The sequence below is a fragment of the Martes martes genome (assembly GCF_963455335.1).
Source record: "Martes martes genome assembly, chromosome: 9".
In the NCBI taxonomy this organism is placed as follows: domain Eukaryota; kingdom Metazoa; phylum Chordata; class Mammalia; order Carnivora; family Mustelidae; genus Martes; species Martes martes.
The window spans coordinates 7207494-7234406 of record NC_137896.1 but is presented as its reverse complement, the minus strand read 5'-3'; the positions used below and the strand labels follow the sequence as shown (position 1 = coordinate 7234406).

Genomic DNA, 26913 nt, shown 5'->3' with positions numbered 1-26913 from the left:
TGCATCCTCTGTCATTCAATTATAGATATTTTTAACATGTTTATTTATCTGAGAAAGAGAGAGAGGGAGAGAGAAAATGAGCAGGGGGAGGGGCAGTGGGAAAGGAAGAAGCAGACTCCCTGCTGAGCGGGGAGCCTGACTCCGGGCTTGATTCCAGAACCCTGGGATCGTGACAGACGCTTAACCCACTGAGCCCCCCAGGCACCCCTAGATATTTTTTTGTAATCTAGGTGATATATAGTAAAAAGCCATTTCACGGAATTTTAATAATCATGGCTTTGAACATCTTTTTCTAACTTGTTATAATTAAATGCATATGAATGGTAATAATAAAATAATAAAACACAATTAAATGAATATATAAAGAACAAAATAATAATAACATTAATTAAACACTTAGAAGTATACACAAACCTGTGCATAAAGTACTAGTGTCACCATTTAACAGCTGGAAACCCATAAGTTCAAAAGGGTAAGTTATTTGCTTGAAGTCAGACTGATGGTATTTTTATTAACCTTGATTAATGCCAAACTTCCTATTTTTAGAGCTTTAGTTGTATCTTTCTTAATACTGAATTTATGATACAGCAACCAGTATTTTTTTTATTTTTTGATCATTGTTTATTATTAGATTGAGTCCACAATATAAATTATTATTTTTTTAAAGAAATGTCAAGATTAAAAGATGAAACTTATCTTCTGATTGACTTCTATAATTTTAGAGACAGTAAGTCCACAGATGCTGTTTTCAGCAAGTGTCTATGGACAGCACCTGTATTATAACTTCTTTAATAATCATCTCATTTTTTTGACAGCTCTGATAATGGCTTAGCTACGTGTCACTTTATTGTCAAGAGTAACTTCAATCCCTGAAGAATGAATTCGAAAAGGAAATGGCCAGTGTGCTGGGACAAGCAGCTATAAAATAAAGACGGTTCTGAAGTGTGGCTTTTGTTCAGATGTTGGGGATTTGAGCTCAGTGCAGATCATAGTCTGGGAGGCAGACAGACCTGATTGCAAGCGTTGACTCCACATTACATTAGCTAGTATGTTCCTGTGGCCATGGGCACATGGCTTCAGTCTCAGCTGTAGTGTTTTCACCCGTAGAAAGGGAAAATTAATAGGCCCTAGCTCACTCAGCATGGGTGACACCTGGGTCATTCTTGTCCATCATGTAGCTGATGCTCAGCGAAGGTTGATGAGGATGAGGATGTGTTCCAGACCCTGAATGCGCTGGCAGTGTTCAAATACCACTCATCTGTAAACAAAACCAAACCAAAACCAAAACCAAAAAAAAAAAAGCCCCAAACAAACTAACCACCTTGCCAGTGCTGTCAATTTCACATCTCTTCCCATCAAGAATAATATTTGCAAATATGTTTCTTTGTTATAAATCTCCCGTGAAAATCTGTGATGGATTTCTCAGTGGCCACCTGGGGTTCCTGCTCATGAATTCTTGGCTCAGAATTTTTTACAACATGACTGTTACTCTTCACCCTTCTGCCCTTCTCTGGCAACGTCTGTTCCTTGTGGGGCTTTTTGGGTTGCTTTTCTTTCTTTCTTTCTTTCTTTCTTTTTTTTTTTTGAAGAATGCCTCCTCAACCGTGGAATTCATTTCTCTTCCTTTCTTGCAGAGTGACATTCTAATTTTCTGTACTGAGCCTTCTCACAGAATGACTTTTACTCAGTGTTGTCCCAAAAATGTGGAGGACCAAGCCTTGTTGAAATGTTTCCTTCTGAAATCATTACAGTAAGTGCTCCAGAATGGAGCATTTTTTAATGAAAACCCCTATTTTTACATACGTATGTATGTATGTATTTATTTTTGCCATCGTGGGTTGATCTCTTTCCAGTTTGGTTAGAGCCTGTTTCTAATTATAGGAGCATATTTGCTTTAGTATATAGGGAAATATAGTCATTTTGAGGTTCTGTGGTTTTAGAACAAAACCCTTGATTTTTGAAAACACTGACATGACAAAGAGCGACTGACATCTTCCTCCATGGCACAGAAAGTAACATTTTGTGAAACGCACTTTTTAAGGAAAAATGTGATTATATGATTGTTTCTTTGAAAAGACTGTCCTTCAATATCATTTTAATGTTTGTATACTAAATAACCTGGACTTTTTTTTTTTTTTGTCTCTTGCTTAAAGATGTTAAGGTTGGTCTGGAAATGTCAGATCCATTATGAAATTCTAGAAATCTCTTTTTGAGTTCTGAGTGTGGCTTTTTTCCACTCGTTTATTTGCTCATTTATTTATTCACTCAGTCATTCAAAATAAAGAGATGAGAGCCTCATGCTTTCCTAGGCCCTGAGGATTCAAGGTAATTAAGATAAAATGTAATTTTTTTCTATATTCCATGTAAATAGTGGAAAAATCAACGAGGGAGATAATTTCAGATACTGATTTGAAGTTTGCGTGTGTGGGGGTGGAGAGTACTGTAGATTTGGGAGGTGGGAAGTTGCCTCTGCGGAGGTGACATTGTGGTCAATTGTGAGTCCATTGATGGTCTCAATTACTTCCATGACTTTTACTCTGAAACTTTGTTATCCCTGTCTGCCCTATTTGACCATGGGGGATGAAATATTAGCAAACTTAATACAGGCAGAGGCTTGATAAAATCATTTTATTCAGAAGCTATAAAAAAACATTTACCTTCTGCGCTGGGGCAGGTGAATAGGCATACCTTTTCCTGTTCTCCTGTTAAGTACAACTAAGACCCTGGCCATTATATGTCAATCAAACCTGAGAACCTGAAAGGTGGAGAGAAGGTAGGCAAGGTAGGGAACTTAGGATGGGGGAACAACACAGTGTTGACTTTCCTGGGTTTTCATTTTGCCTCGTATATGCTAGACTTAGAGCTAAAGAAGGGAGTATGCCAGAAATGCCCATAGGTACAGACAAAAAAGCCCCCCCCCCAAAACCCCCCCCCTTTTTTTTTCCCCACTAGCCAAAGGCCAGGAAATGAGGCATCCCAGCAATACAGAAAACTTTTGGAAAGTAACTACCCTGCATTAGCCAAACCCCATAGAATAGACTGTGGCCGCTTTCCAACCCACGCCAGTGAAGGTAGAATAAGGATCGTAGACTTAAACCCTTGAGAGAATGTGTAGAAGAGTATAAACTTCTCCTATACCCTCTTAATTGCTGTACCTGGGCACTGTGAATTAAGCTGACAAAAACAGGTATATGGGAGAAAAGACATACGGATATCATTGATACTTTTACATGCATGGGGACATCACAGAAAAGAAGTAAAAATCCAAAGAAATGGTTAGGTTTGACATCTTATATACCATTTTAACAGAGGGTGATAAATTGGGGAGAAGTGACTGTACAAAGGATAAAGGGGATTTGAGTTGCCAGGGATGGTAAATTGGGGGAGGGTGATTAGGAAATGTATAGTATATTAGGGTTAGTAAGGTTTGATATACAGATTCATCACAGTGCCATCTCTGGTCTTCCTGGCACAAGACGCAGAAACACCTAAAAATATAGGCTTATGTCACCTTTAAGGGGATATTTATGCCTTTCTCTTAGGCAGAAAGGGGTAATACAGACAGCTTTTCCTGTGTCTGCTGTTTCTCAGTTACTTTCGGCTCAAAATAATCTTATGCCAAAGTGGCATGTTTTAGGGTAGTATATTGTGATCCCCTTCATCTGTAACAAGGTGCTCTGTGAAGTGGTGTCTATGAAGGCCAAGTCAGGGGCCAGGACTTTCTTCCCCGTTGGTTGATAATTAGTTCTCTCCATCATGGTATCAGTAGAGACCTCATGGGGAGCCTGGACTTCTACAGTGAGGTCCTATCTCTTTCCCCACTAGGGTGGTGTCAGAGAAGGCCTATGGGAGAGTCCATACTTTGACTACTACCTAGTAGCAATGAGACCACTCCCAGTGCGGTGGGCATGAAGATCACATGAGGACTCAGAACTCTCATCCCAACTCAGGTGTAAGGAAGGGCCCCCTCACGTTTCAACGATTCCAAGTTGGGAGCCTGGATTTTGACCAATAGTAACAGGGAGGCACATGCTGCCTCCTACCTCTTCCCGTGTTGGAGTGGGGTTGGAGGAAGCCAGCTAAAATAGACAGTTTAACTACGATCCAGAAACTTGTAACACTCCATATGTCCACACTTGCATAACAAAATGTATTTGGTGCACCAAGAGAAGTCAGGAGACTTCAGACAGTGCTTGTCAACACCGAGATGACAGGCCTGCTACATTTATGTGGCAACGATGTTTAAGGAACCGTGATCAAAATTCTCCCACGAGTAATTACCAACATGCTTGAAACACATGAAAAAATTAGATCGTCTCAGTAAAGAAAGAGTTTTTTCCAAAAGAAATAAGATTGAGAGGAGAACCAAGTAAAAGTTTTAGAACAGAAAATATGATAATTAAATTTAAAAATTCAGTAGATGGGCTCCACAGCAGAATAGAGGTGATAGGGGAGAGATAAAACAATAGGAAACCCCAATTTGAACAACAGAGAGAAAATAGACTGGAAAAAAATTACAGAGTTTCAGGGACCTGTGAGACCGTAACAAAGGATCTAACATTCATACCATCCGAGCCTAGAAAGAAGGTGGAACTAGAAAAGTCCTGAAGAAAGAATGTCTGACAGGAAGTAGCGTGAGGAAGTGCACTTTGTCAGGTGCTGAAGAAAACAACCATCAACTCGGATTCTTACACCTACGAAGCATCCATCAGGAATGAAGGGGAAACAAGACATTCTCAGATGAAAGAGGGCTAGGAGAATTTGTCCCCAGATCTACTCTGAAATAATTAAAGGAATATTTCTAAATGGAAAGGAAAGGGTAAAAGAAAGAAGAGTGAAACATCTGGGAGAAAGAAATAAGTCAATAAGCAAAAATATGGGTAAATACAATAGGCTTTCCTGCCCCTCTTAAGTGTTCTAAATTATATTCTGTGATTAAAGCAAAGATTATAACGCTGCTCTGGTGTAGTTCTCAATGTATGTAGATGGAATTTTTTTAAAAAGATAATTATAAGCCAGAGAAGTATAAGTACATAAAGGGTGATGAAGTTTATCCTAGAGAAATGAAGACTTCTCTTCACTCAAAAGTCTGTGTGTGAATGTTTATGGCAGCTTTGTTCACAAGAGCCAGAAACTTGAAATGACCCAGCTGGCCTTCAAAGGAGTAAATGGCTGAAAGAACTATGGTATGTCACTACCAGAGAGAATTAAAACCTGGATGACTCTTCAGAGAAGTTTTCGGACTGGGAGAAGCCAAACCCAAAAGCACCTGAATGACTGAATTTATACAACATTCTTTTTTTTTTTCCCAAGATTTTATTTATTTGAGACACAGAGAGAGAGAGAGAGAGAGATAGAATGAGTGGGGGAAGGGGCAGAGGGGGTGAGAGAGAGAGAGAGAAGAAGCAAACTCTCTGCTGAGCAAGGAGCCCAATGCAGGGCTCAATCCCAGGACCCTGGGATTACGATCTGAGCTGAAGGTAGATGCCTCACTGACTGAGCCACCCAGGTGCCCCAAATATAACATTATTACAGTGTAAAAATTAGAGAAATGGAGAATAGATTAGATGTCGCCAGGGCTTAAGGAGGGGGTCATGCAGGAAGGAAGTAGGTATGGCCATAAAAGAGCGACATGGAAGATTCCAGTCTTGTAGGAAATGTCAGCATCCTGGCTGGGATATTGTACTAACGTTTCTCAGGATGTTACCTTCACGGGAAACTGATTAAAAATACATAGGATTTCTCTGTAGTATTTGCTACAACTGCATATGACTCTACGATTATCTCCAAATGAAGGGATAGATTAAAAAATAAAAAGCATCTACATTTTCCTGCTTGTTCTCTGAGACTACTGCTTGCTCCAGGAGAATAAGCCCCAGCTAACCTGTTGGAGAATCCAAGACAATGTAAGACAGAGCTGAGTCACGCCTCGCACACTCAAGAAAATCTGTGACTTGGCTGCTAACGTGTGAGTGAGCCCATCCATGATGAAAAAATGAAGCCAGGTCAGATCAGCCGTCATATTCATGAGGAATGATTCATGGTTATTGTTTTAAGCTACTAAGCTCTGTGGTGAGTTTTGCGCAACAGTAGTTAAGTGGCAGAGAAATTTCACCAAAGACCCAAAGTATAAAGGGAAGCAGCTACCTGAATGGTGTGGGGAAGAAAGTTCTGGCAGGTTCTCTCATCCTTTGTCAGAATGGCATGTACCATTTTGGAGGCTGGTGTGTCATGCATGAAACAGGAACTGGTGGGAGATGAGGTCCCGCAAGTTGGCAGGAGTCCAATTGTGTAGGGACAGGCTATGAACCTGGACCTTGGTCTTGGTGCTGTGGGTTTGGTGATCACTCAAAGACTGCTCTGGAAGTCACTTTGGAAGCCACAATGAGATCATTTCTTTTTTAACTCCACCAAATACTTAGTTGAATACATACAACCAAATGACAGTGTTCCACAAATGTCGTCTCTTGTTATTATCACTGTGTGCTAGGCATTGTTCTAGGGTCAGGGAGACTTAATTATCTGTCTCTGTACACTAGAAAGTATGCTTCGTGGACTTTGCTTTGTGCACTGCCATTTCTTCGGTGTTGGAATAGGGCTTGGTGCATAGTAGATGCTCAACAAATATTCACAAAATTAATGAGTAAACGAAAGGACCAACATGCGTGTTGTCCTTGTTTGCAGGCGGATCACCCCCTAACTGGGTGGGGTGAGTTACTGACTGCTCTGGAGGGCTCCCCAAGTAACGGAAGCACTTTAAATGCAGCCCTATGGGGAAGATGGTATTATTAATTCATTTTATTTTATTTTATTTTATTTTATTTTTTAAAGATTTTATTTATTTATTTGACAGACAGAGATCACAAGTAGGCAGAGAGGTAGGCAAGAGAGAGGAAGGGAAGCAGGCTCCCCGCTGAGCAGAGAGCCTGATGTGGGACTCGATCCCACACAGGGATTATAACCTGAGCAGAAGGCAGAGGCTTTAACCCACTGAGCCACCCAGGTGCCCCTATTAATTCATTTTATAATAGAATAAAATCTTGTATATACAGGCTCATGTAGACAATGTATATGTAACTTCCTCTTCATTATGTTCGATAATGTAATGTTAATATAAACTTAGTTGTTTAATAGACATGGCAAACTCATTGTATCCATCACCAAATTCCACAACATCTTTACAAACCCTGATCTCCTTGCAGGCTTGCTCAGCTGCTGGGAATTCCATACTACTTGCCTGAGCTAAAAACCCTGGAATCAAAAACAAAAACAAAAACAAAAAAAACCCTGGAATCATCCTTGAGTCTCTCCTTCCTCTCCCTATGTGCAGTCCAGTCCCATCGGTGAATCTTGCTGGTTCTGCCTTCCAACCAGATGACGATTCTGACTGCTTCTCACCCCTGCCTCACTATTGTCCTGGCCCCGGGACCCATCCTCTCCTTCAGGCCTTATTACAGTAGATCCTAAAGTTTCCCTCCTCCTGCCTTCAGACCCCTCCAGTCTGTTGACCATACTTCAGATTATGTTACTTCCACTCAAAAAAAGCTCACTTCTCATCTCATTCAGGGAAAAAGCCAATGTATGCGCATGCGCAGGCACACACATCTTACTGTCTTCTCGATGACCTGTAAGCCCAGCAAAGACGGCGACTTCTCCCTGTTTTAACAGCCGTGGCCCTGGTCAGTGCCTGACAGTGCCGCGCTTGGGGTAGGTGCCCAGGAAATGTTTGTCTGATGAATTAATGATTGATATCAGCTCCCAGACATGCCCATACAGAAGCTAAGATTTTCTGCTCTCTTTTTTTTTTTTTTTTTTTTTTGGATAGTGTGTGCTTTTTGTTTTTTTGTTTAGTTTTTGTTGTTGTTTTTGGTTTTTTTTTTTCCTAAAAGGCTAGTTAAAAATAGAAGCTAAATAAATGACTCTTGCTGCCTATGGCTTCTTGAGGCGGTTCTTTTGTTCCTCATCTTCCTCTCCATCTTCCTCACCCCTCGGCCCCTCTCACCCTGTCGAACTGGAGAACAGAGAGGAACTGGAGACTGAAGGAAAGGGGGCGTAACTTTCCTCTCTCAGCGTTGGCTCTCCTGACACTGGCCGGCTTTGTACGGACAACCAGAGAGTTTCCCTTGGTGATGAGAACCGTTTGTGGCAGATAACTGATTCCATGAGAGTTTTTAACAATTACGTATGACTTGTTTGATCATTGCTAAACTATGCGTGTCTGCATATTTACAACTGAAGAACATAGAAGAGGAAGAAAGCCGCAAAATAAGGCTAGAACGGTAGGAAGGGGCTAGTTCTTGCAGGTTTTGGAATGTCTTAAGACTTCGGTTTTTACCCCAGAGGCAACAGGCAGCCACAGAAATGCTTTAAGCTGCAGATTGATGCCCTCAGATTAACTTTTTAAAAGATCACCCCAGATGCCCTGTGGGAAATGGATTGAAATGCAGCCAGAGGGAAGCAGGGGATCTCTGAACCTCAGGAGGTGGTGCCTTGGGTCAGTGTGGCCATGCCCAGCCAAGCACTAAGGACATTCCCGGCTTAGCCAGAAGGAAAGTACACGGGACTTGAGGTTGCTGGATTGTGTTAAAATATGATTTTCCAAAGCTGGTAAAATCACAAAGAATGAACACGTTACGCATCCCGCTTTAGCTCATTAGTTAAATGAAAGAACAAAGCAGAATATTATGAGTAGTTCAAAGAGTAACCCGGAGAACCCACGCATTTATGTGCAAAGTAAAATGAATGTTGGAAAGGAGGCAGAACCTTGCCTTGTTGGCAGTGGGGGAAGGAAGTGAGTTGAACCTCTGCTTCATGGGACAGACAGAATTTGCCTCTTCATGGACTAGAATTATGTTGCATTTCTGTGAGTTATCTACAATGTAGATGCAGAATAGCACCCACAGAATCTGAAACAGATAATCCTGCAAGTGTATGTGCTAAGGAATGTAGTTTTCCATAAAAGCATGGATTTTTTTCCCCAGTAATTGCATGTATGAGTGTGTGTGTGTGTGTGTGTGTGTGTGTGTGTCTGTCTGTCTGTCTGAATGAGGGCTAGAGGGAAGGGTCAAATACAGCCCACAATCTTAAGCAACACGACTGAATAAAAGTATACTGGACTTCGGGGGAAATTGGAGGGGGAGACAAACCATGAGAGACTGTGGACTTTGAGAAACAAACTGAGGGTTTTGGAGGAGGGGTGGGGGCTTAGGTGAGCCTGGTGGTGGGTATTAAGGAGGGCACAGATTGCATGGAGCGCAGGGTGTGGTTCATAAACGATGAATTCTGGAACACTGAAAAGAAATAAAATAAAAGGAAAAACAAAGGGATGCCAATTAAAAAAAGTATACTGGAGTAGAAACAGGTTAAAAAGCAGGAATAGCCTACTTATTAAACTTAATAATTTACTAATAGCATTTTCTATAGTATAAATATTATGTGACAATATCATTTTTAATAATAGCAATTTCCAGTTTACAGACATGCCATAATTAATTAAATCAGCCCCTGTGGAACGTTGAGAGTATTTCCAGTTTATATGTGGAAGATCCTTATTCCCATATGTTTGCATATTTCCTTAATTATTCCCCGAGGGGGGAAGTTCCTAGAAGTAATATCTCCAGGTCAAAGGGTAGGCATAATTCTGCCTCTGGAAAGTTTGTGCTAATTTACCTCACCATCAGCAAAGGACTGACATAGCTAATTTATCGCCTGTGGATGCTTTTTAAGGCTTTTTAATCCTCTTTGTACAAGTTTTATTTTATGATTAATTATCCTGTTCTTGCTGTCTTTTTCTTTGCAGTGAATTTAAAATGTACCTTGCTACCCACTGTGCAATCTTCTCCAAATTAGCATTCCTTTCCTTACAGGTAAAGGTATGGGTAAATGATAGGCATGGGATCATGTTGTTTACTCATTAACATTTTTTCCCCTTCATGAAATACATAATTCTGAACCGGCTCATTATTTTAGGAAGTGGCTTGGTAGCAGCCTACAAGTTACCATTCCAAGGTGCAGAAGAAATCCTTGTATACGCTTCATCTATCACGTTCTGAAATCCCACAAAGATAGTCGTTTGTAGAACTGGGAAGTTAGAACCGCCTTGGTCTCAGAGATCATCCAGGCCAGAGCTCTCACAGTGTGGAAGGAGAATTCTGCAGACCCTGGCAGGCAGGACAGAGCGGGGATTATCTGCTGGGCTCCTTCCTGCCTCGTCTTTGGATTGCATCGTTGGGGCACTATTCTCTGTGGCCGTGGGGCCATCCTTAGCTACTGGCATTTGCTCCGTCTCGAAGTGATGGAGGAGCCCGAGACCGTCGTGGGCAGCTGGTCACTGACCGTGAGTCATGCACCCAAGCCGAGGGGCGGGCGCTCCTGGTGAAGGGCTGGGGCAGCCCCAGCTCGGTGACTGCAGGTGCCTGTGAGGAGGTGTTTCTTAGTTTCTCAGCCGGTCGGGGTGTTTCTTAGCAGCACCCGTAACTAATTGAGAATAAGAGGTTGCAGTTTAGCAAGGCAAGGAAGGCCAAGAAAAAAAGGAGGTACTTCTAATGTAGTTAGAAATACTTTGGCCTGTTTGGGTTTCTGGACTTCGGTCAAGCATACAGAATACTTTGTCACTTAAAGAGAGAAATTTAAAAAAAAATTTTTTTTTTAATTTTTAAAATCTGTGGAAATGTTTTAAGATTTTAAATTGTGAAATTTTTTTAAAAAGCAAACACTTTATACGAATTGCTAGGATACCTTTGAGTCCTAACCTGGGATGTTAAGACCCCAGTTGCAGACATGCTCCATTAAAAACCATCACTGGAGGGATGCCTGAGTGGCTCATTGGTTAAGCAGCTGCCTTTCGGCTCAGATCATGATCCTGGAGTCCTAGGATCCAGCCCCGCATTGGGCTCCCTGCTCAGCGGGAAGCCTGCTTCTCCCTCTCCCACTTCTGCTTGTGTTCCCTCTCTCGCTGTCTCTCTCTCTCTCTTTCTCTCTCTGCCAAATAAATAAATAAAATCTTTTTAAAAAAATTAAAAAAGTAAAAAGAAATAAAATAAAAACCATCACTGGAGATGAACACTTGGTGCCAGAGACATTACCAATGCAAATGTCACTCTGAAATAGCTAAGCTATAAAGTCGTCGTCCAGATGAAAGAGCATATGGTTACAACGAAATGTCTCTTTTTAGATTGGGATAAGCTTGAAAATAAACTTCATACAGACGGTTCGACCCTTGGCGTAAATGTATGCCTCTAGGAGTCCCAACTTTTCTGGAAAACTCCTGGGGTAATGGTTAGCTTGTTCTCCAGAGCAGGGCAAACCAAAGGTGAAATCCTGGCTTTTTTTTCTGCTAGCTTCATGCCCTGAAGTAATACTTAGCAAGTAACCTTCCTGAGGCCTTGTCCTTATATAGTGGGCACAGTGGGGCACCTGCTTCCCAGGGCTGGGCGGGGAGGGGGTTAACGAGAGAAGAGAATGCACAAAAAGGGCTCCGCACTCTGCAGTGGGAAGGTTCTGTGGGTGCTACGTGTTGATATTAAGATCCTGGATGAGAAGAGCGTTTGGTTTGTTTTGGAGAGGAGGTAAAAATAACATTAGCCCGTGAGCAGTGAGGTTAATTTAGCAGTGTGTGGCTGAGGGTGTATCTTGACAGTTGCAGAAAAGAGCCCACCTGATTAGAGAGAGGGGATGTTGGCAAAATGGAAAATCTACCTTTTCTCCCAGAGTGCGCCTTGACTTCACAACAAAGATAATGATCAAAAGCTAACTATATCTGAAGGCTAAGAGGGGATGCTATGTCGGTGCCTGGGAGAACTCTCTTCAGGACAGCATCCGAATTGATTGTCAAGGGGTAAATCCCAGACAGTGGACAGGACTCAGAAGGGTGGCGGAAGGCGTAGTAAAAGCATCATGTCCACATTTATAATGTAGTTTTATGTAAGTAAAATTTGGGCTTGTGGGGAGATGGAGAGTATTTAGGGATTCTCACCTGGGCTGGGTTCCCTCCTCATTTTCTCTTGAGGGACAAATGGATTTTTAGCTTCATGAAAAGGTCACGTGAGCTTCAACAGTTGACAAATACGGCCATAGACCAGAGGTTGGCAAACTGCAGCATGGCCTGCTTCCTGATTTTTTTTTTTTAATAAAGTTTTATTGGAAGATAACCACACCATTCATTTCTACTTACTCTCTGGCTACCTTTTGCTACAACTGTGGAGTTCAGTAGCTCCAACAAAGACCTATGATCATCAAAGACTAAAACATTTACCCTCTGACCCTTTACAGAAAGTTTGTTGACACTTGTAATGGACCATCGAGACCTAAGTGGTCACATCTTGCATAGGCTTTCTGAATTTTTCTTCAGTATACATGGAGGTGTATATAATTTCCAATTAACAGAAATTTTGTGACCAAAATTTGCTTTCTGTCACCTTTATGACTGTCCATACGTTCTCCAGAAGCTTTATTTGTGCCTCTGTTGTTCAACCCATTGTCACGAACTGCTAATAAAATTAGGAAATCAAAACAAATTCTTACTTGTTTCGGCTGCTTTGTTGGCCCTGAGAGTCTCGGTGAAATTACCAGACTGTTTTTTGTTAGGAGAAGAAGCTAGTAAAAGTGTCAGTGATTTGAAACCAGAGCTAAGCAATTATTAAGGGTATCCAATTTTCAAGAAAGACAATGGAAAAAAACAGTACAAATCATATAGGGTTTGGTGACAATTTAAGGCTGAAAATAGATGTAATAAGGCCACTACCAATAACGAGCAGGTGCACACTGAAGGAAATTGTCATGTAACTGCTAAATCTGGTGTCTCTCCACCCAGGTTGTCAGAGCTGTGTGATGTGCTTATCTTTTTAGCTTCAGCAGTGGCTCACGCAGATTAACTTGTCCAAATCCGGGACTTTGAAGATATTCACAAAGCCTCATATTTTTCAAATGTGCAATCTCCGATCGGCGTACACTTGTCTCTAGTAGTGGTGCTGACTTGTTCCCCCCGGGGACCCTTGGCAATGTCTGGAGATAATTCGGGTTGTCAGCTGGGTAGGAGGAGTGCAGTGCTGGTCTTCAGTTGGCGAAGGCCCAAGATGCTACTAAACATCCCGCAACGCGCAGGACACGCCACCCCCATCACTCTACGAAGAAATAACTTGCCTGAAATATCACTAGTCCTGAGATCGTGGAACCTTGATGCGCGGGAGGTGAGCTATTTCAAGATGAAATGTATTCGACCATCAAATTCTCTAACAGTATTTTTATCATTAGAATAATCTATTCCTTATGTTTAGTGAGAACTACACTTAACTGTTATCCTTGGGATAAAAATTTCCTCTTTTAAATAGAAAAAAATTTAGTTCAATCAATTGACAGAAAAGCGTTAACTAAAAAGTGCTACAGATGGTAAGTCGATGTACTATATAAAATACGAAGGAGATGGTTGAATGAATTAATTTTAAGGAGATGAAAAAAAACTGCTATAAACTCTTGAGTGGGATTGTTCTCGAATTGTCATCTTTTTAACAATGTCTGTTACTCCAGCGAGTCCCACGTGACCATGTTCAGGGAGTCCTGTTTCATTCCCATGGAAGCATACTGAGATATTCAGGGTAAGATTTTAATCCTCAGGTACTTGGTGGCTCTCCGAGAATTCTTAGGACAGAGAGTGTCCAAAGGTGAAGTTGTGAAGTTGTGAGTTCCTCGGAGCTCAACAGATTTATTTCTGCTTCTTTATCTCTCTTCAACTCATGACAGCATCTCACGCTGCTTGACTTCAAAGGCCTCTGTGTGCTCCTTTTGGGAAAGCACACATCTCAGAGGCCCTCCTCGTGGAGCATTTGTTGGTGAACTCTTCGTTGGCAGTCCCAAGTGGGAAGCACTGTGTTTTGTGCATCTTTATGAATATTTATGGCCCGGGGTTTGCAAATTACAAATAAAACACCTGGGGAACGTGTTAAAGAGCAAATTTGTCTGGCCCCACCCCAGGAGGTTCTGAGTCAGTAGACCTTGGCTAATCTCTAGGAATCTACATAATTAACAATTATCTTGAGTGATGCTGGACCAGTGCTGAGAATCACTGATGCGTGATGTCTGGCAGAATGAGGAATGGCCTTGATGGCACGATGGCTCCCAACTTTTGCATTATTTTTGTACCGTGTGCTTGTACGTTACAGACATCCTGAGCGGCCTTTTCATAAGCCAGATTTTGATTTTTTCCTTCTCTTCTGATGAACCAACATGATGTAATCTATTCCACGGTGATTTCCCCACCCGTAGGTGTATGTGAATTTATATAATAGTATTTTTGCAGTTGTTTGTAGCATTGCACTTTTGCCCTTACTACTTAATAAAACAGAAGAAAAACGAAAAATGAAAAAGATCTCCTAAGCCCACTACAGATGGATCAAAGGTGGGCATTATTGGGCGTGCTGAATTCGAGGAGTCTTTAGCTTGTGTTCGACAGCGTTTGGACGTAAGCCAGGAAAAGACTGGTTTGATTGTGGAGAAAATGAACAAGTATAAAAGGAAGTTAGAAATGGTATTCAAGAGTGAGTCTGAAAGTTGAGGCATAATTAGGAAATGTAAATTACCTTCCAAAGTGAAAATAATGTTTTGCTACAGTGGATACATTTTTGCGTACCGTTAGCATGCTCAATTTCTAAAACATTTTCCGAAGCACGCACAAAAGAAAGGAGTGGCCGGTTGTAGAATGACAGCCTATTTTCTGCACTCCTTATGGGAACAGAGTGACGGTTACTCCTGCTGTAATTACAGTCCTCTGGCGGTGATCAAGTTTTCAGGGAGACAGTTGTCTCCTCCATTATTCAGACATGGAGTAAGATGTTGGTAAGACTCCTGTGTGTCAGCCACAGGACTGAAAATGTTAATTTTCGTGGTGGGTTCACTATCCTGAGAACAAGTTTATGTTTGAACTCTTATAAGTGGCTCTCACAACTTGGCTTCTTAAAGTTCCTTAGTCCACTGTTTAATTAGACTGTGATCTGGCAGCAACCGAAGGAGGACTGGTATATAACAGTTATTAAATTAGGCTGTAATTCTAAGATTTTGCTTAATTATCTCTACAACTCTCCATGTAAACATTTTAAGTATTTTATTTTGAAATAGTTGTAGATTTATGTTCAGTTGTAAGAAATATTATGCAAATCCTGTACCCTTTATCCAGTTTCCATGCTGATAACGTCTTCAAAACTATAATGCATCATAACCAAGATATCGACATTAATACAGTCAAGACACAGAATAGTCCTCTTGCTGCAAGGATCCTTCTTGGTCCCCTTTTGTCAATATATCCGCTTCCCATCCCTAACCCCTGACAATCACGGATCTGTTCTCCATTTCTGTAATGTTGTCATTTCACGAATGCTATAAATGGGGTCATATAGTATGTATCCTTTTAGGTTTGGCTTTCCCCTCCATCCCACTCAGCATAATTATCTGAAGAGTTATTCATACTGTTGCAGTATTGATAGTTCAGTTGTTTTTGTAGCTAAGTAGTGTTCCATGATATGGATGTACCACCTTAGTCCACTGAAGAACATGTGAGTGTTTCCAGTTTTGCGCTGATCCGGATCAAGCTGCTGTGAACGTTTATGTTCAGATTGTGTGTGGGTATGTGTGGGTGTGTTTGGGTGGGGGGGATGTTCACATTTCTCTGGGATAGATACCTAAGAAAGCAACTGTGGGTCATACGTTGCTTGTTTAGTTTTTAAAGAAACTGCCCAGCTGTGTTTCAGAGTGCCTGTACCATTCTACATTCTGACCAGCAAAGTATAAGAGACCCAGTTTCTCTGCATCCTTTTCACATTTGGTGGTGGTACTTTTTTTTTTTTTTTTTCAGCCAATCTGATAGATGTGTGGTAATATTTCCTTGTGGTTTTAATTTACATTTACCTGATGGCTAATAATGTTGAACATTTTTTTTCTGTGCTGCTTCATCATCTGTGCATCCTCTTCAGTGAAATGTGTGTTCAGGGTTTTTGCTTGTTTGGATTTTCTTCCTTCCATTTTGTAATTGGATTGTTTGATGCTTTATGTTGAGTTTTAAGAGTTCTTTATGTATCCAGATACTAATCCTTTGTCAGATTCATGGTTTGCAATCATTTCTCCCCAGTCTGTAACTTGTCTTTTCATCCTCTTAATAGGGTTTTTCACAAAGATTTTGTGAAAAATCTTTTGTGAAAAAGTTTAAGTTTTGAGAAGGTACAGTTTGGCAAGTTTTTCTTCGATGGATTATGCTTTTGGTGTGAAGTCTAAGAATTCTTTGTCCAGACCATGATCCTAAACATGGTCTTTTTTTTTTTCCCTTCCCTAAAGTCTTATAGTTTTGTTTTATATTTAAGTCTATTTTGAATTTGAAATGAATATTTTAGGTTAAGATGTTTGTTTGTTTGTTATGCTTTTTTGTTTATTTGGTTTTTTTCCCTACAGATATTCAATTATTCCAGTGCCATTTGTTTGAAAAGTTACCCTTTCTCTGTTGAATTACTTTTCTGTTTCCATCTCCGTGCTTTTATATATCTTGTAAGTTCAATGACTATGCGAGATGGAAGCCAATAAAATCGATTTTAATTGTACTATTTTACTGGTACCTCTGGATATTTAAGAACTAATAATTCTCTTTCATTTAGTTTACAGTACCAATTTTTGTTAAACAAAACAAAATTAAACAAAAAACCCCTCTTTCTCATGTCATTAGAAATTCCTTCTGAAATTTATTTCAAATGATATACCTATGGTATCCTATAGATAGGTTAACATACGTATTACTGGTGTAGTATAATTTCCTATGTGTATTGTGTGTACTATTCATACTAATACATTTTTAATACAATGACTACCTATATTATCTTACAGGTGCATACATCTATATTGTATTATATGTATTTGTACCACATACTTAACTTGTGTAATAGAAATACTGTCATTAACTTGGTCCTTCATTATTATTGAGGCTTTAGTAGTTTCTATTTATTATTATTTAAATAATAATACTAGAATTATACATTCCACAGCATGAGGCATGTGTCTTACCCTCTGTATTCAGAGCAAAACTTCAACGTGGAGTGGAGTTCAATGTTCATTTTACAAAACGATTAATGAATGTTTAGTTTACTGAGTGAAAAGAGAAAAACAGAATCTGTTCAGCATTGCAGACAAGTAGTAGCAAACCTGAATTCCTCAAACACCTGCCAGTTACTAATAAAGTTGTAGAAGGCATTTTAAATGGATTATGGTTTGAATGGCCAAATGTTTTACGTGGACTTTTTGTTTCTTCTTAGTAGCTCAGAGGTTCTTAAGCTTTATAGTGCATAAAATTTATTTATGGGTTGACTATACAAAGCCACATAAACATGGTACTTAGAAGGTGATTTAAGGATTAGGGAGATAATTGTGATTGGATACTTACCCACATGTCTGCACTTGAATTCAGAATTCCTCTGTCAATTCTGGGCTGCATTTGGGCTTTTTCTTTAGGATAAATTCTTATTCTCTTAAGGGTCTTCATATTTGTTGTCAGGTGGCCGTTAGAGGTCACCAGCAAAGTATAAGAGTGCCACTCAGATCTCCGCTATCAGTGAATATTATCGTTAATGTACATCCTTATTAAATTTTGGGTTAAATCATCTCATTTTATTTTGCTTATGGAGAACATTGCTTTTCATTTACTCACTAGCTCTTTGCACTTTCCTCTCTTTGGTATGATTAATATTTTAGTGTCTAATTTAGTCTATATTGGTTATTCCCATCAAGGTAGCTTTGGTTGCTGGGATCAGAACTCCATTCAGCCTCACTCAGTTAAGAGTGCTGTTGATGGTGGTGGGTTGCAAGGGACACAGATGATTTCTAAGGAAACCGGAAGAAGTCAGCAACAGAAAGATTACAAAGGACTAGAATGTCTCTTCTGCCTGGAGGAGAAGTTATCTAGTTCTTTGTACCAGGTCCACTGCCTTACCCTCTGTATTCAGAGCAAAACTTCAACGTGGAGTGGAGTTCAATGTTCATTTTACAAAACGAAATTTACAAAATCATATTAGGCACATGATTCAATATGGTCGCCAACCTCTGTTTATAACCTACTAGAGTGGACCTCTCAAATCAGCCTGTACCTCAGTAATCTGAGTATCTGGGTTGGGTGTTCTGAGGGAGAATCTGGTTGATTTTGATCAGTCATTAGCTAGTCTAGTGTCTGGTCCAACTATTGAACCTCAGTTATGAGGGATGTCCTATGACACATAGGGGTCGTCTCTTTCTAGGGCTGACAATGAAGTCTTCAGCATATATTGGGCCCATGGTTTCCATATTTAATTGCATTTGAAATAAGAGCATGTACCATGAATGCCTATATTATTTGTGCTAATATGGGCTTTTTGTCTCTGGGACATTTTCTGAAATGTTGCTACTGATACTGTTATTGAAATGTTAAGAAATTTGCCCTCAAATATTCATTTTGATTGGATTCCAGTTCTTGAATGACATAATATGCCTGTTGTGGAAACAATTTTGGGTTTTAAAATTTTATTTTCCCAAGGTAGCCTCAGGCTTATGGATTATGAACACATTACAGGTGAAAACCTCAAAAAGAAAACATTTATATGCAAATGTCAGTAATATCTGACTCGGTGATGCTGAACTCTGTCTTTGTATTTCTTCCCAGATATATCAGCGATGCTGGCTAGTATTCAAGAAAGCTTCGAGCAAAGGTCCAAAAAGACTGGAGAAATTTTCTGATGAACGTGCTGCGTATTTTAGGTGTTATCATAAGGTAAAACTTGATTGTTGTGGCTTTCTAGAGATCTGTTCACAAGTAGGTAACCCGAGTTCATTGAATCTGAAAACTTGTCTAGATCATTTACCAGAAGTACAAATAATACTTTGTCCAAGGACAAAACATCTCTAAATTACTATTTGTTAATTGTTTAAAATAATGGACCACTGTAAAGTTACTCTTCTGATTTCGTACTATTTGTTGTTTTTCCAATCTGTAGTATAGAATTCACCATGTTCTTTTTGAATTTTCAATTTGTGTAGTAAACCTAACTCCACCATTGAATCCCCCTCACAGTAAAGATTAAGTCTCCATGTATCGAGCACATCTAGTGCCTGAAACAGATTAGATCCTTATTTAGTGCTTGAAATGGGGGGTGAGCGTGAGGGCAAGAACCTAGAAAATGGGTGAATGGCGAAGGAGCGGGAAGTTCCACTCATTAGTTCCTTTTCTTTAAGCTGGATGACTAAATTTCATTCAGTCTTGCAGTTTGAACAATGGTCGTCAGCTTTCCTCACTAAAAATAGGAACTGTGTGTTAAAATACATCCTCTGGGAGTAGAAAATGAGGGAAGATACAAGGCATACTTGAATTTACAAATTAACCATGTCTTTCTCTCTACAGGGCGATGTTTTTCATGGCCCTTGTTAATGGGCCTGTGTCTTTTCTATTTTCCTGAAAATATATAAAAATGCATGGTTTAACTTCTTTTTCCCCCAAGGTGCTGGTTATTTCTATTTTGGGAAAACACTACTCTTGTCTATGGAGGAATTATGTTTACTTTTAGGACAGAACATTTTAATGTTTCAGTTTTCAATCTTGAGATTCTGATCCTTATTTGATGAGATTTTGTCAGGAGTGGGGCTACCTGCCTTTTAAAATTTTATGTGAAACCAGTACATTCCTTAGCACAGAAATTTGGCTAGGTGATGGAAACTGAATGATCTTTCCTTTTTATGCAAATTCTCCACAGGTGGCGACTTTATGACTTCTTATTAAGGGGTTGTTGTTGACACCTTGGTTTATCCAATAATGAAAAGCAGTAGGGCAAGCTGTATTCCTTTGCAATTTAGAGAAATAAAGCATATGCCATGCTTTATAGGCACATCTGTACACACATAAGGGAAGAAAAAGCACTGAGCAAGACTTCTGAGATAAGGAGGGAAGGGAGTTAAGAATTATACCTTCCATGTGAACTCTTTCCCCACCGTCTCGTAAGGAAGCTCCATATTCCGAGGTCAGCTTCCTTCCCAGCCTACCATTAACGTAAGGGAGAAGGAACCAAAGGAAACCTCTTTAGGAGTCTAGAATTTCCTCCATCATTTCTCTTCCCTGTGCCACGCATTTCCACTATTCAGATAAGGGTGCTTGTCCTCAGGCAAGAGTTGTTGGGTTGCAAATCTATTACATAGGAGCGGTGATCCAGGAAGCCAGTGAGAGCACACCATTGAACCCTTGCAAATAATCTTGAGCCAGTCTCAGTATTTCTGTAATGGTGGAGTCGTCATGACTGGAATTAGTATACTCTTACACCAGAGAGCCCAGGGAACTCCCTCCTGAAACTCTTGGTGTCCAGACATTTTGGACCAGGTGTATTATGTCCCAGTGATCCCACGTGTACCCAGTATCTTCTCTAATAGTAAGGTGGTGAACAATGATATGGGAATGGCTTACTTCATATTTACTTGAGAGGCCTTGCCTTATAAGGGAGCTCAAAATGCCCGAGGGGTATTTTTTTTTTTTTAATTTTATTTATTTATTTGAGAGAGAAGGAGTGAGAGAGAGCATGAGAGAGGAGAAGGTCAGAGGGAGAAGCAGACTCCCCAAGGAGCTGGGAGCCCGATGCGGGACTCTATCCTGGAAGTCCAGGATCATGACCTGAGCCCAAGGCAGTCGCTCAACCAACTGAGCCACCCAGGCACCCCCCGAGGGGTATTTTTTTTTTTTTTTTTTTTAATCTCTAGGACAAAAGGAGAGCCTTCTCCAGGTTTCTGTTCCTTAACTGATCTCAATTCCTTCCCTCCTCCTCTCAGGTCCATCAAATCCTGGGGACCACATTTCCTACTCTGATTGACTATTTTCTTCATTGTTCTTTATTTCCTTCTCATTATAATTAACAAGGTCATCTAAAGGCTTCATCTCCTAAGTGGCCAGAAGTTGTGGTTCTGCATCAGCTCTCTCTTGAGAACCTCAGCAGGCTGTAACTTTACAGTTCACCATCTGCCACCACATGATGGCATGTTTGTGTCACCCCAAAATTCATGTGTTGAAACCTAACCCCCCAGTGTGGGGACATTTGGAGATGGGGCCTTTGGGAGGTGGTTAGGGCGTGAGGGTGGAGTCGTCATGACTGGAATTAGTGCTCTTACACCAGAGGGCCCAGGGGACTCCCTCCTTCCTTCCTCCACGGAGGACGCAGCCATCTGGGAACCAGGAAATGCGGCCTCACTAGACACTGAATTTGCCGGTGCCTCTGCCTTGGGCTTCCCAGGCTCCAGAACTGTGAGAAACAAATTTCTGTTGTTTATAAGCCACCCAATCTGAGGTAATTTATTACTGCAGCTCCGATGGACTGAGACACCATCATACTCTTGTCCTGTCTAGTCGTTGTGTGTGACCGCTAATGTTGATCAGTCCTTTCTTGTTTTGGTAGAGTTCCAAGTAGAGCATAGAAATCCCGGATTCCTCACAATCCCCTATACTGAATACAGAAAAATAAAGAAATAGGCTGTGCTTTGTTTACAGACCTTTCCATACCTACGAGGAGAAAAAAGATAAGTGATGAATACATTATAGGAACTCCCCAAATCCAGTCCATCAGCAAATGGTGTTGGCTCTGTGTTCAACATGGAGACTCTGCACATTCTCACAACCTCTTTCGCTACCACTGTGGTCCAAGCCACTGGGCTGCGTGATGGCTGGCCCTCTACAGTGTATTTAAAACACTCCTATCACATCATGGTCCTCTATGCAAAACCCTCAGCCAAGTCCTTATAATGGCCTACACGGTCACATGATTTGACCCCTTGTCCTGCGTTTCACCTCGTTTGCTCAGTCCTCCCATCCTACTTTACTCTGTTGCAGGCACCCTGGGCTCTTTGCTTTCCTGAGAGCATTGTGTGTGTGGTGTTTCCTTTTCTGGAATGCTCTCCCCACAAATATCCATGTAGTTCATTTCTCTGTGGTGTTCAGGTCATTGCTCAAATTTCTCCTCTAAGAGAGGCTGTTCCTTGATCTCTTGTTTAAAATAGAATCCTTTGACACACCCTCCCATCTCTGTTTTTCTCTTCAGCACGTATCACTACATGCATATTTGTTTGGTTATTTCTTACTGTCCTCCCTACACCACCACCATTAAATAAGGTCTACAAGAGCAGATTTTGTGTTTGTTTGTCTGGTGGCGGGGAGGGGGAGCCATGGTTCACTATTTAGTGATCGTTGCCTAATACATAATGGACATATTTTTAACTATTGGTTGAAAAGCAATGAATGTTATCAATAGATGAGATAGAGTACATGCAAATGGCTTTGTGTCCTATTTTTATTTAGCTTACCAAAAGAAGTCTGTACTTGAGACACCTGAAACCAGGAAAAGGAATCTTGGTTTGAGGGATATGGGGTAGATGGTAATGGGGGCAGAAAAAGCAAGGGTTGGGAAGTTTTGGGAGGTCAGACTCAAAAGTAAAACCAAAGTGGATTGTAATGATCCCCTCTGAATGTGAACCGAGTAAGGGACGATTGAGGACAAACTTGTCCTACTTCAGACTTCTACCTGCTGGTTTTGGAATTTAATATGTAAATCTTTGGGGACTGTGGTAAGCCACATTCTCTTTCATCTATAATAATCATTAACCAAAGTTCAAAGCATTAGAATGGAAGAATTATCTACATTAAGCCTCCAAACCCTTGATGAGTTCCTGTAGCCATTCATCCTCCTTACTCTCTCAGATCTGATACATTTAGTATTAATCTCTTGGGGGCATGTAAAAAGCCAGAATAACTCTGCAATATGTATTTTTTATCTAAATGCTGTGTAATTTATGAATCTTGATAATAAAATACTGAGGTTATAAGTAGCATGCTGTGACCAGATTTCAGAATTTATTTGCCTATAAATAAAGCAATTTCTGAAAGAAATGAGGAGCTGTCCATTACGCTATTTGATCCGTACAGAGCTGGTGTGGCATATGTAGCCACATTCCTCCCGGAGGAAAACTGTAGCATTTATGAGACCATAGCGCCTCTTTCATTTCATTCTTTGAGATATTATTAAGAAAAAAAAAGGCTGTGATGCTTGGGTGGCTCAGTCTATTAAGTGTCTGCCTTTGGCTCAGGTCATGATCCCAGTGTCCTGGGATCGGTCCCAGGGCTCCTTGCTCAGCGGGGAGCCTGCTTGTCCCTCTGCCCCTCCCCCTGCTTGTGCTCTCTCTCTCTCTCTCTCTCTCTCTCAAATAAATAAAATCTTAAAAAAAAACTTTAAGAAAAATAATATTTTTTTGCATATCTGATTTCTATTAGAAGTTATAAAACAGGAAATTGACTGCAGAATTTTAAAACTTGGTGCCTTCCTCACTGAAAATGTAGCTAAGGAGGAGCTCATGAAAAAAAATTGGAAAATAAATACATAAATAATGCACATATAGAGCAATTCATTTTTCATTTCTTTACCTCTTCTGTGACGTTCCCCTCAAGCACCACAGCTGTCAAAGATGGCTGTGAAATTGATTAACTGTAATTGCAACAATATTAATACTCCAGTGACTTTAAATATGCTTTCCGACCTTCTTGTTAAAGGCAAGTTCACCGTTTTCATTCAGGAAATCAAAGTTGCTCACCCCAACCAGAAAAGGTTGAGCGTTTCTATGAATAATTTTACTTTTTTAAGACGAGTGACAATTGGAAGGCCATTTAAGTGGAAGGAAGACCGTCTCCCGTTTTTGAGACCAAGCCAAACGGTGGGGTGGGACCTACGCCAGACCCAGATTTGGGAAACCTGCTTTCTAATCCTGGCTTTGCCCCCAGACATATATGACAGGTTGCTTCCCTTGTGTGTAAGGGTGATCTCTGTTAAAAGATAAGCTGAGGCATATTAAATATTTTAAGAGTTTACGTGAGCAAAAATCGATTCAAATTGTGCAGCACCAAACTGGACGTGGTAGGAGTCCCCCACCTAGAGGAGTTGGGGAGGGAATTTTATAGTGAAAAGGAGGAAGCAAAGTGAGGCAGTTATTCATTGGCTGTAGCTTAAAGCCTAGTTGTCTGTGATTGGTTGGTTGTCCTTAGCATTTGGACATCATAACCTTGAGGCATTTATAGGCTCAGGATTTGGTTTTCTCCCATCGGCTCTCAGGGCATGAGAGCCACATTGGTCTAATGGTCTCCTTGTTTAATTAATTTAACACCTCCAAGACAAGTCCTGTCATGGCTTCTCCATCATCACACATGGCTGAGCTTGCAGGATTCAGTTCACTTTGGGCCAGAAGGACAGTTCTAACCGATTGTCTAATAGAGTGTTTCCCAAAACGTATGCCAGAGACTGCGGAAGAGGAGGGTTCCAGGAGGACGAGCGTTCTGTGGTCAAAGAAGTTTGGGGACTGCAACATTTCCATCCATTCTTGAGGGTCAGAATCCACTGTAGCTTCTCAGAGGCTCTGAGGAGGCCTGTAATCTGGACACCTGAGTAACTTTGAGTCAGCATTTCCACAGTAATGGGGCCATGGAGCTCCCTTTTTTTATATCGTGTGTTCCATGGAACAAAGACATTTAATTCTGAGGAACACAGTTGTGGATATGTATGTCACCTTGTTTATTATCTGTCTACTCAGCCTGTTGTCATTTCAACAGTGAGCATCTGGGGATGGTCATTCCTACTCTACCGAAATCACAGCCTTACCTTATGTATCAAATGAGTACATGTTTGTGAATGTATCAGAAAATTGAGAGACCCTCTCACTGCGAAGAGTAATCACTGTTATTATTTTTGTCAAATGTGTTATTATTTTTGTAATGTGTTCTGTCATTCTGTCCTTCCTGAGTGAGCAGGTCACTTTCCAGCTCCCCAACCCATCGTCAGACCTTGTTCTTGGTTTCTGCAAAAGTAGGGTTCCAGGTTCTTCACAGTAAGGTAACATCTTAAAAATTATTTCTCTGAAATTTCCACCAGCTTATCACTTGTGTCTGTGTGTCTGGGTCAGGGTTAATGTTTTCTGTACTAATGACTCGTTCTTGTTGACTCGGCTTCTCTCTCTTCTAAAACTTTCCCTCTGGTGATGGAGCTGTCTATAATAGATCTTTTCAAAAATCTTACCATATATCAAAGCATCTTTTTTCAATATTCACACAACAGCTTTGGAGTCATTCCCTCTTTGTGCAAGAAACTACCTACCAGACCCTGTTCTGGAAGCTGCCTTCACTTGGGCCAGTGAGGACATGCCTCTTCACATCCCCACAGATTAAATTATAGGTTATTACTTGGAAGCTTTCCCCAGATGGTAAATGCTTCCATACTCACATTTCTTAGGCAAAGGTAGAGTGGATAGAAGGGGTTAACTATGGTATCCAAACTACGTCTTCCTGTTTTAAGTACTCAAGGTTGAGTCTGCACCATTGTGCCAGAGGCTCCTGAAATATGTTCAAAATTGAATGAACTATCTTTCCTACCTGAGCTTGGCCCCTTTCTCTAGTTCCCTGCCTCAGTGTAAGGCACCGGATTCACCTAGATTCACCCTCTTCCTTACCCACCTCTCCTGTCTAGTCCATCACCATGTTTGCTCACCTCCTGCCGTTGCTTGGATACCCTTCCTTCCCTGGTCCATGTGGCAGACATTAATCGATCTCTCAGAGTCTCTACTATGTCTTTATGTCCCCGTGACTCTTCCTGACCCACTTCAAGGAAGCCTTCTTCTGGGCACCTTCTGCCTGGATGCACTGGTCATATTGAAAGCGGTGATTTGTTCTCACGCTGGTGGCAGATCCTGTCTGGTTGGTGCTGACCCCTTAATCATACCCTTTCTTCTTGGTGATGCACGGCTGATTTTTAGCTGGACACAAGGTTGCCCAAGGAAAAGACCCCTGTGTAGTGAGGTATGACCAAATGACTAAGGCCTGGCCCAAGTGTAATCAGGGAAGGTGATATTTCCTTCATTTCTTTTTCTTTCCTTTTGATTAGGAAATGGACATTAGCCATCTTGGCCCACAGTGTGGAAAAGACCATGGGTCGAGGATGGCAGAGCACCAGGACATGTCCCATAGAAGTGTAAAGGAAGATGTTGAGGGCTGGTCTGTGTCCCCTGACAACCTATGTCCTCATCTGGTTCAGGCTACAGTAACAAAATATCATAGACAGGTGACTCATACAACAGGCAGTCAGGTCTCGTGGTTCTGGCGGTTGTAAGTTCAAGATCAGGGTGCTGGCATGGTCTGATTCTGGTGAAGGCCCTCGCCTGTGTTTCAGATTGCTCACTTCTTGGTGTGTCTGTATGTGGTGGAAGGCATGAGGGAGCTCTCCACATTCTCTTCTATAAAAGCAATGATTCCGTTCATGAGCACTCCACCTTCATGATGGAATCACTTCTCATACCGTCACATTGGGCATTGGGTTTCAAATATGAATTTTGTGGGGACACAGATACTCAGTCTGTAGTGCCACAGAACACCAGGTCAACCCTAGACTCTCTGTTTCTCTCATATGACAGGAGTAACTCCTGTCGTATTCGGACTTCATAATCTTGGATTTTCTCTCATGTGCAGCGAAGAGCTGATAGAGTTTACCCTCACTTGTAGAGACAATAGAATACATTTTCCTCCTTGCCCAGTGCACTCTGGGTAGGGAACTCCGTTACAACCAAGAGGATCTGCTGTGATCCTCTCTGTTGAAGTGTGATTTCCTTGAAGGTGGGAACTGTGCTTTATTCAGCTTTACGTGTCCTTGGGGCCCACCACAGTGTCTGGCACAGTGACTGCTTTTGATCCCAGGGACACTGAGGGTACCTGGGAAATGATCTGTGACCTACTTATACTAGTACCGCATAGTGGAAATGTTAGAAAACCCTTTGGTATATGGAGCATAAAAAGAGCTGTGTGAATCATACCAAAGTCTCCATCACTAGAAATTACTGCACGGTTTTGTCCTACAGAGAAGACTG

General features: G+C 41.0%; 1 protein-coding gene across 2 annotated transcripts in view; it reads left to right on the top strand.

Moving 5' to 3' along the window:
- The window catches only part of DOK5 (docking protein 5), a 154018-nt gene that overhangs the window by 50159 nt on the left and 76946 nt on the right, over window positions 1-26913 (top strand). For both annotated transcript variants that reach the window (XM_080814655.1, XM_080814656.1), the window contains exon 2: window positions 18659-18766. In XM_080814655.1, the coding sequence (XP_080670781.1) occupies window positions 18659-18766 (108 nt within the window). The remainder of the gene's footprint in view (window positions 1-18658; window positions 18767-26913) is intronic.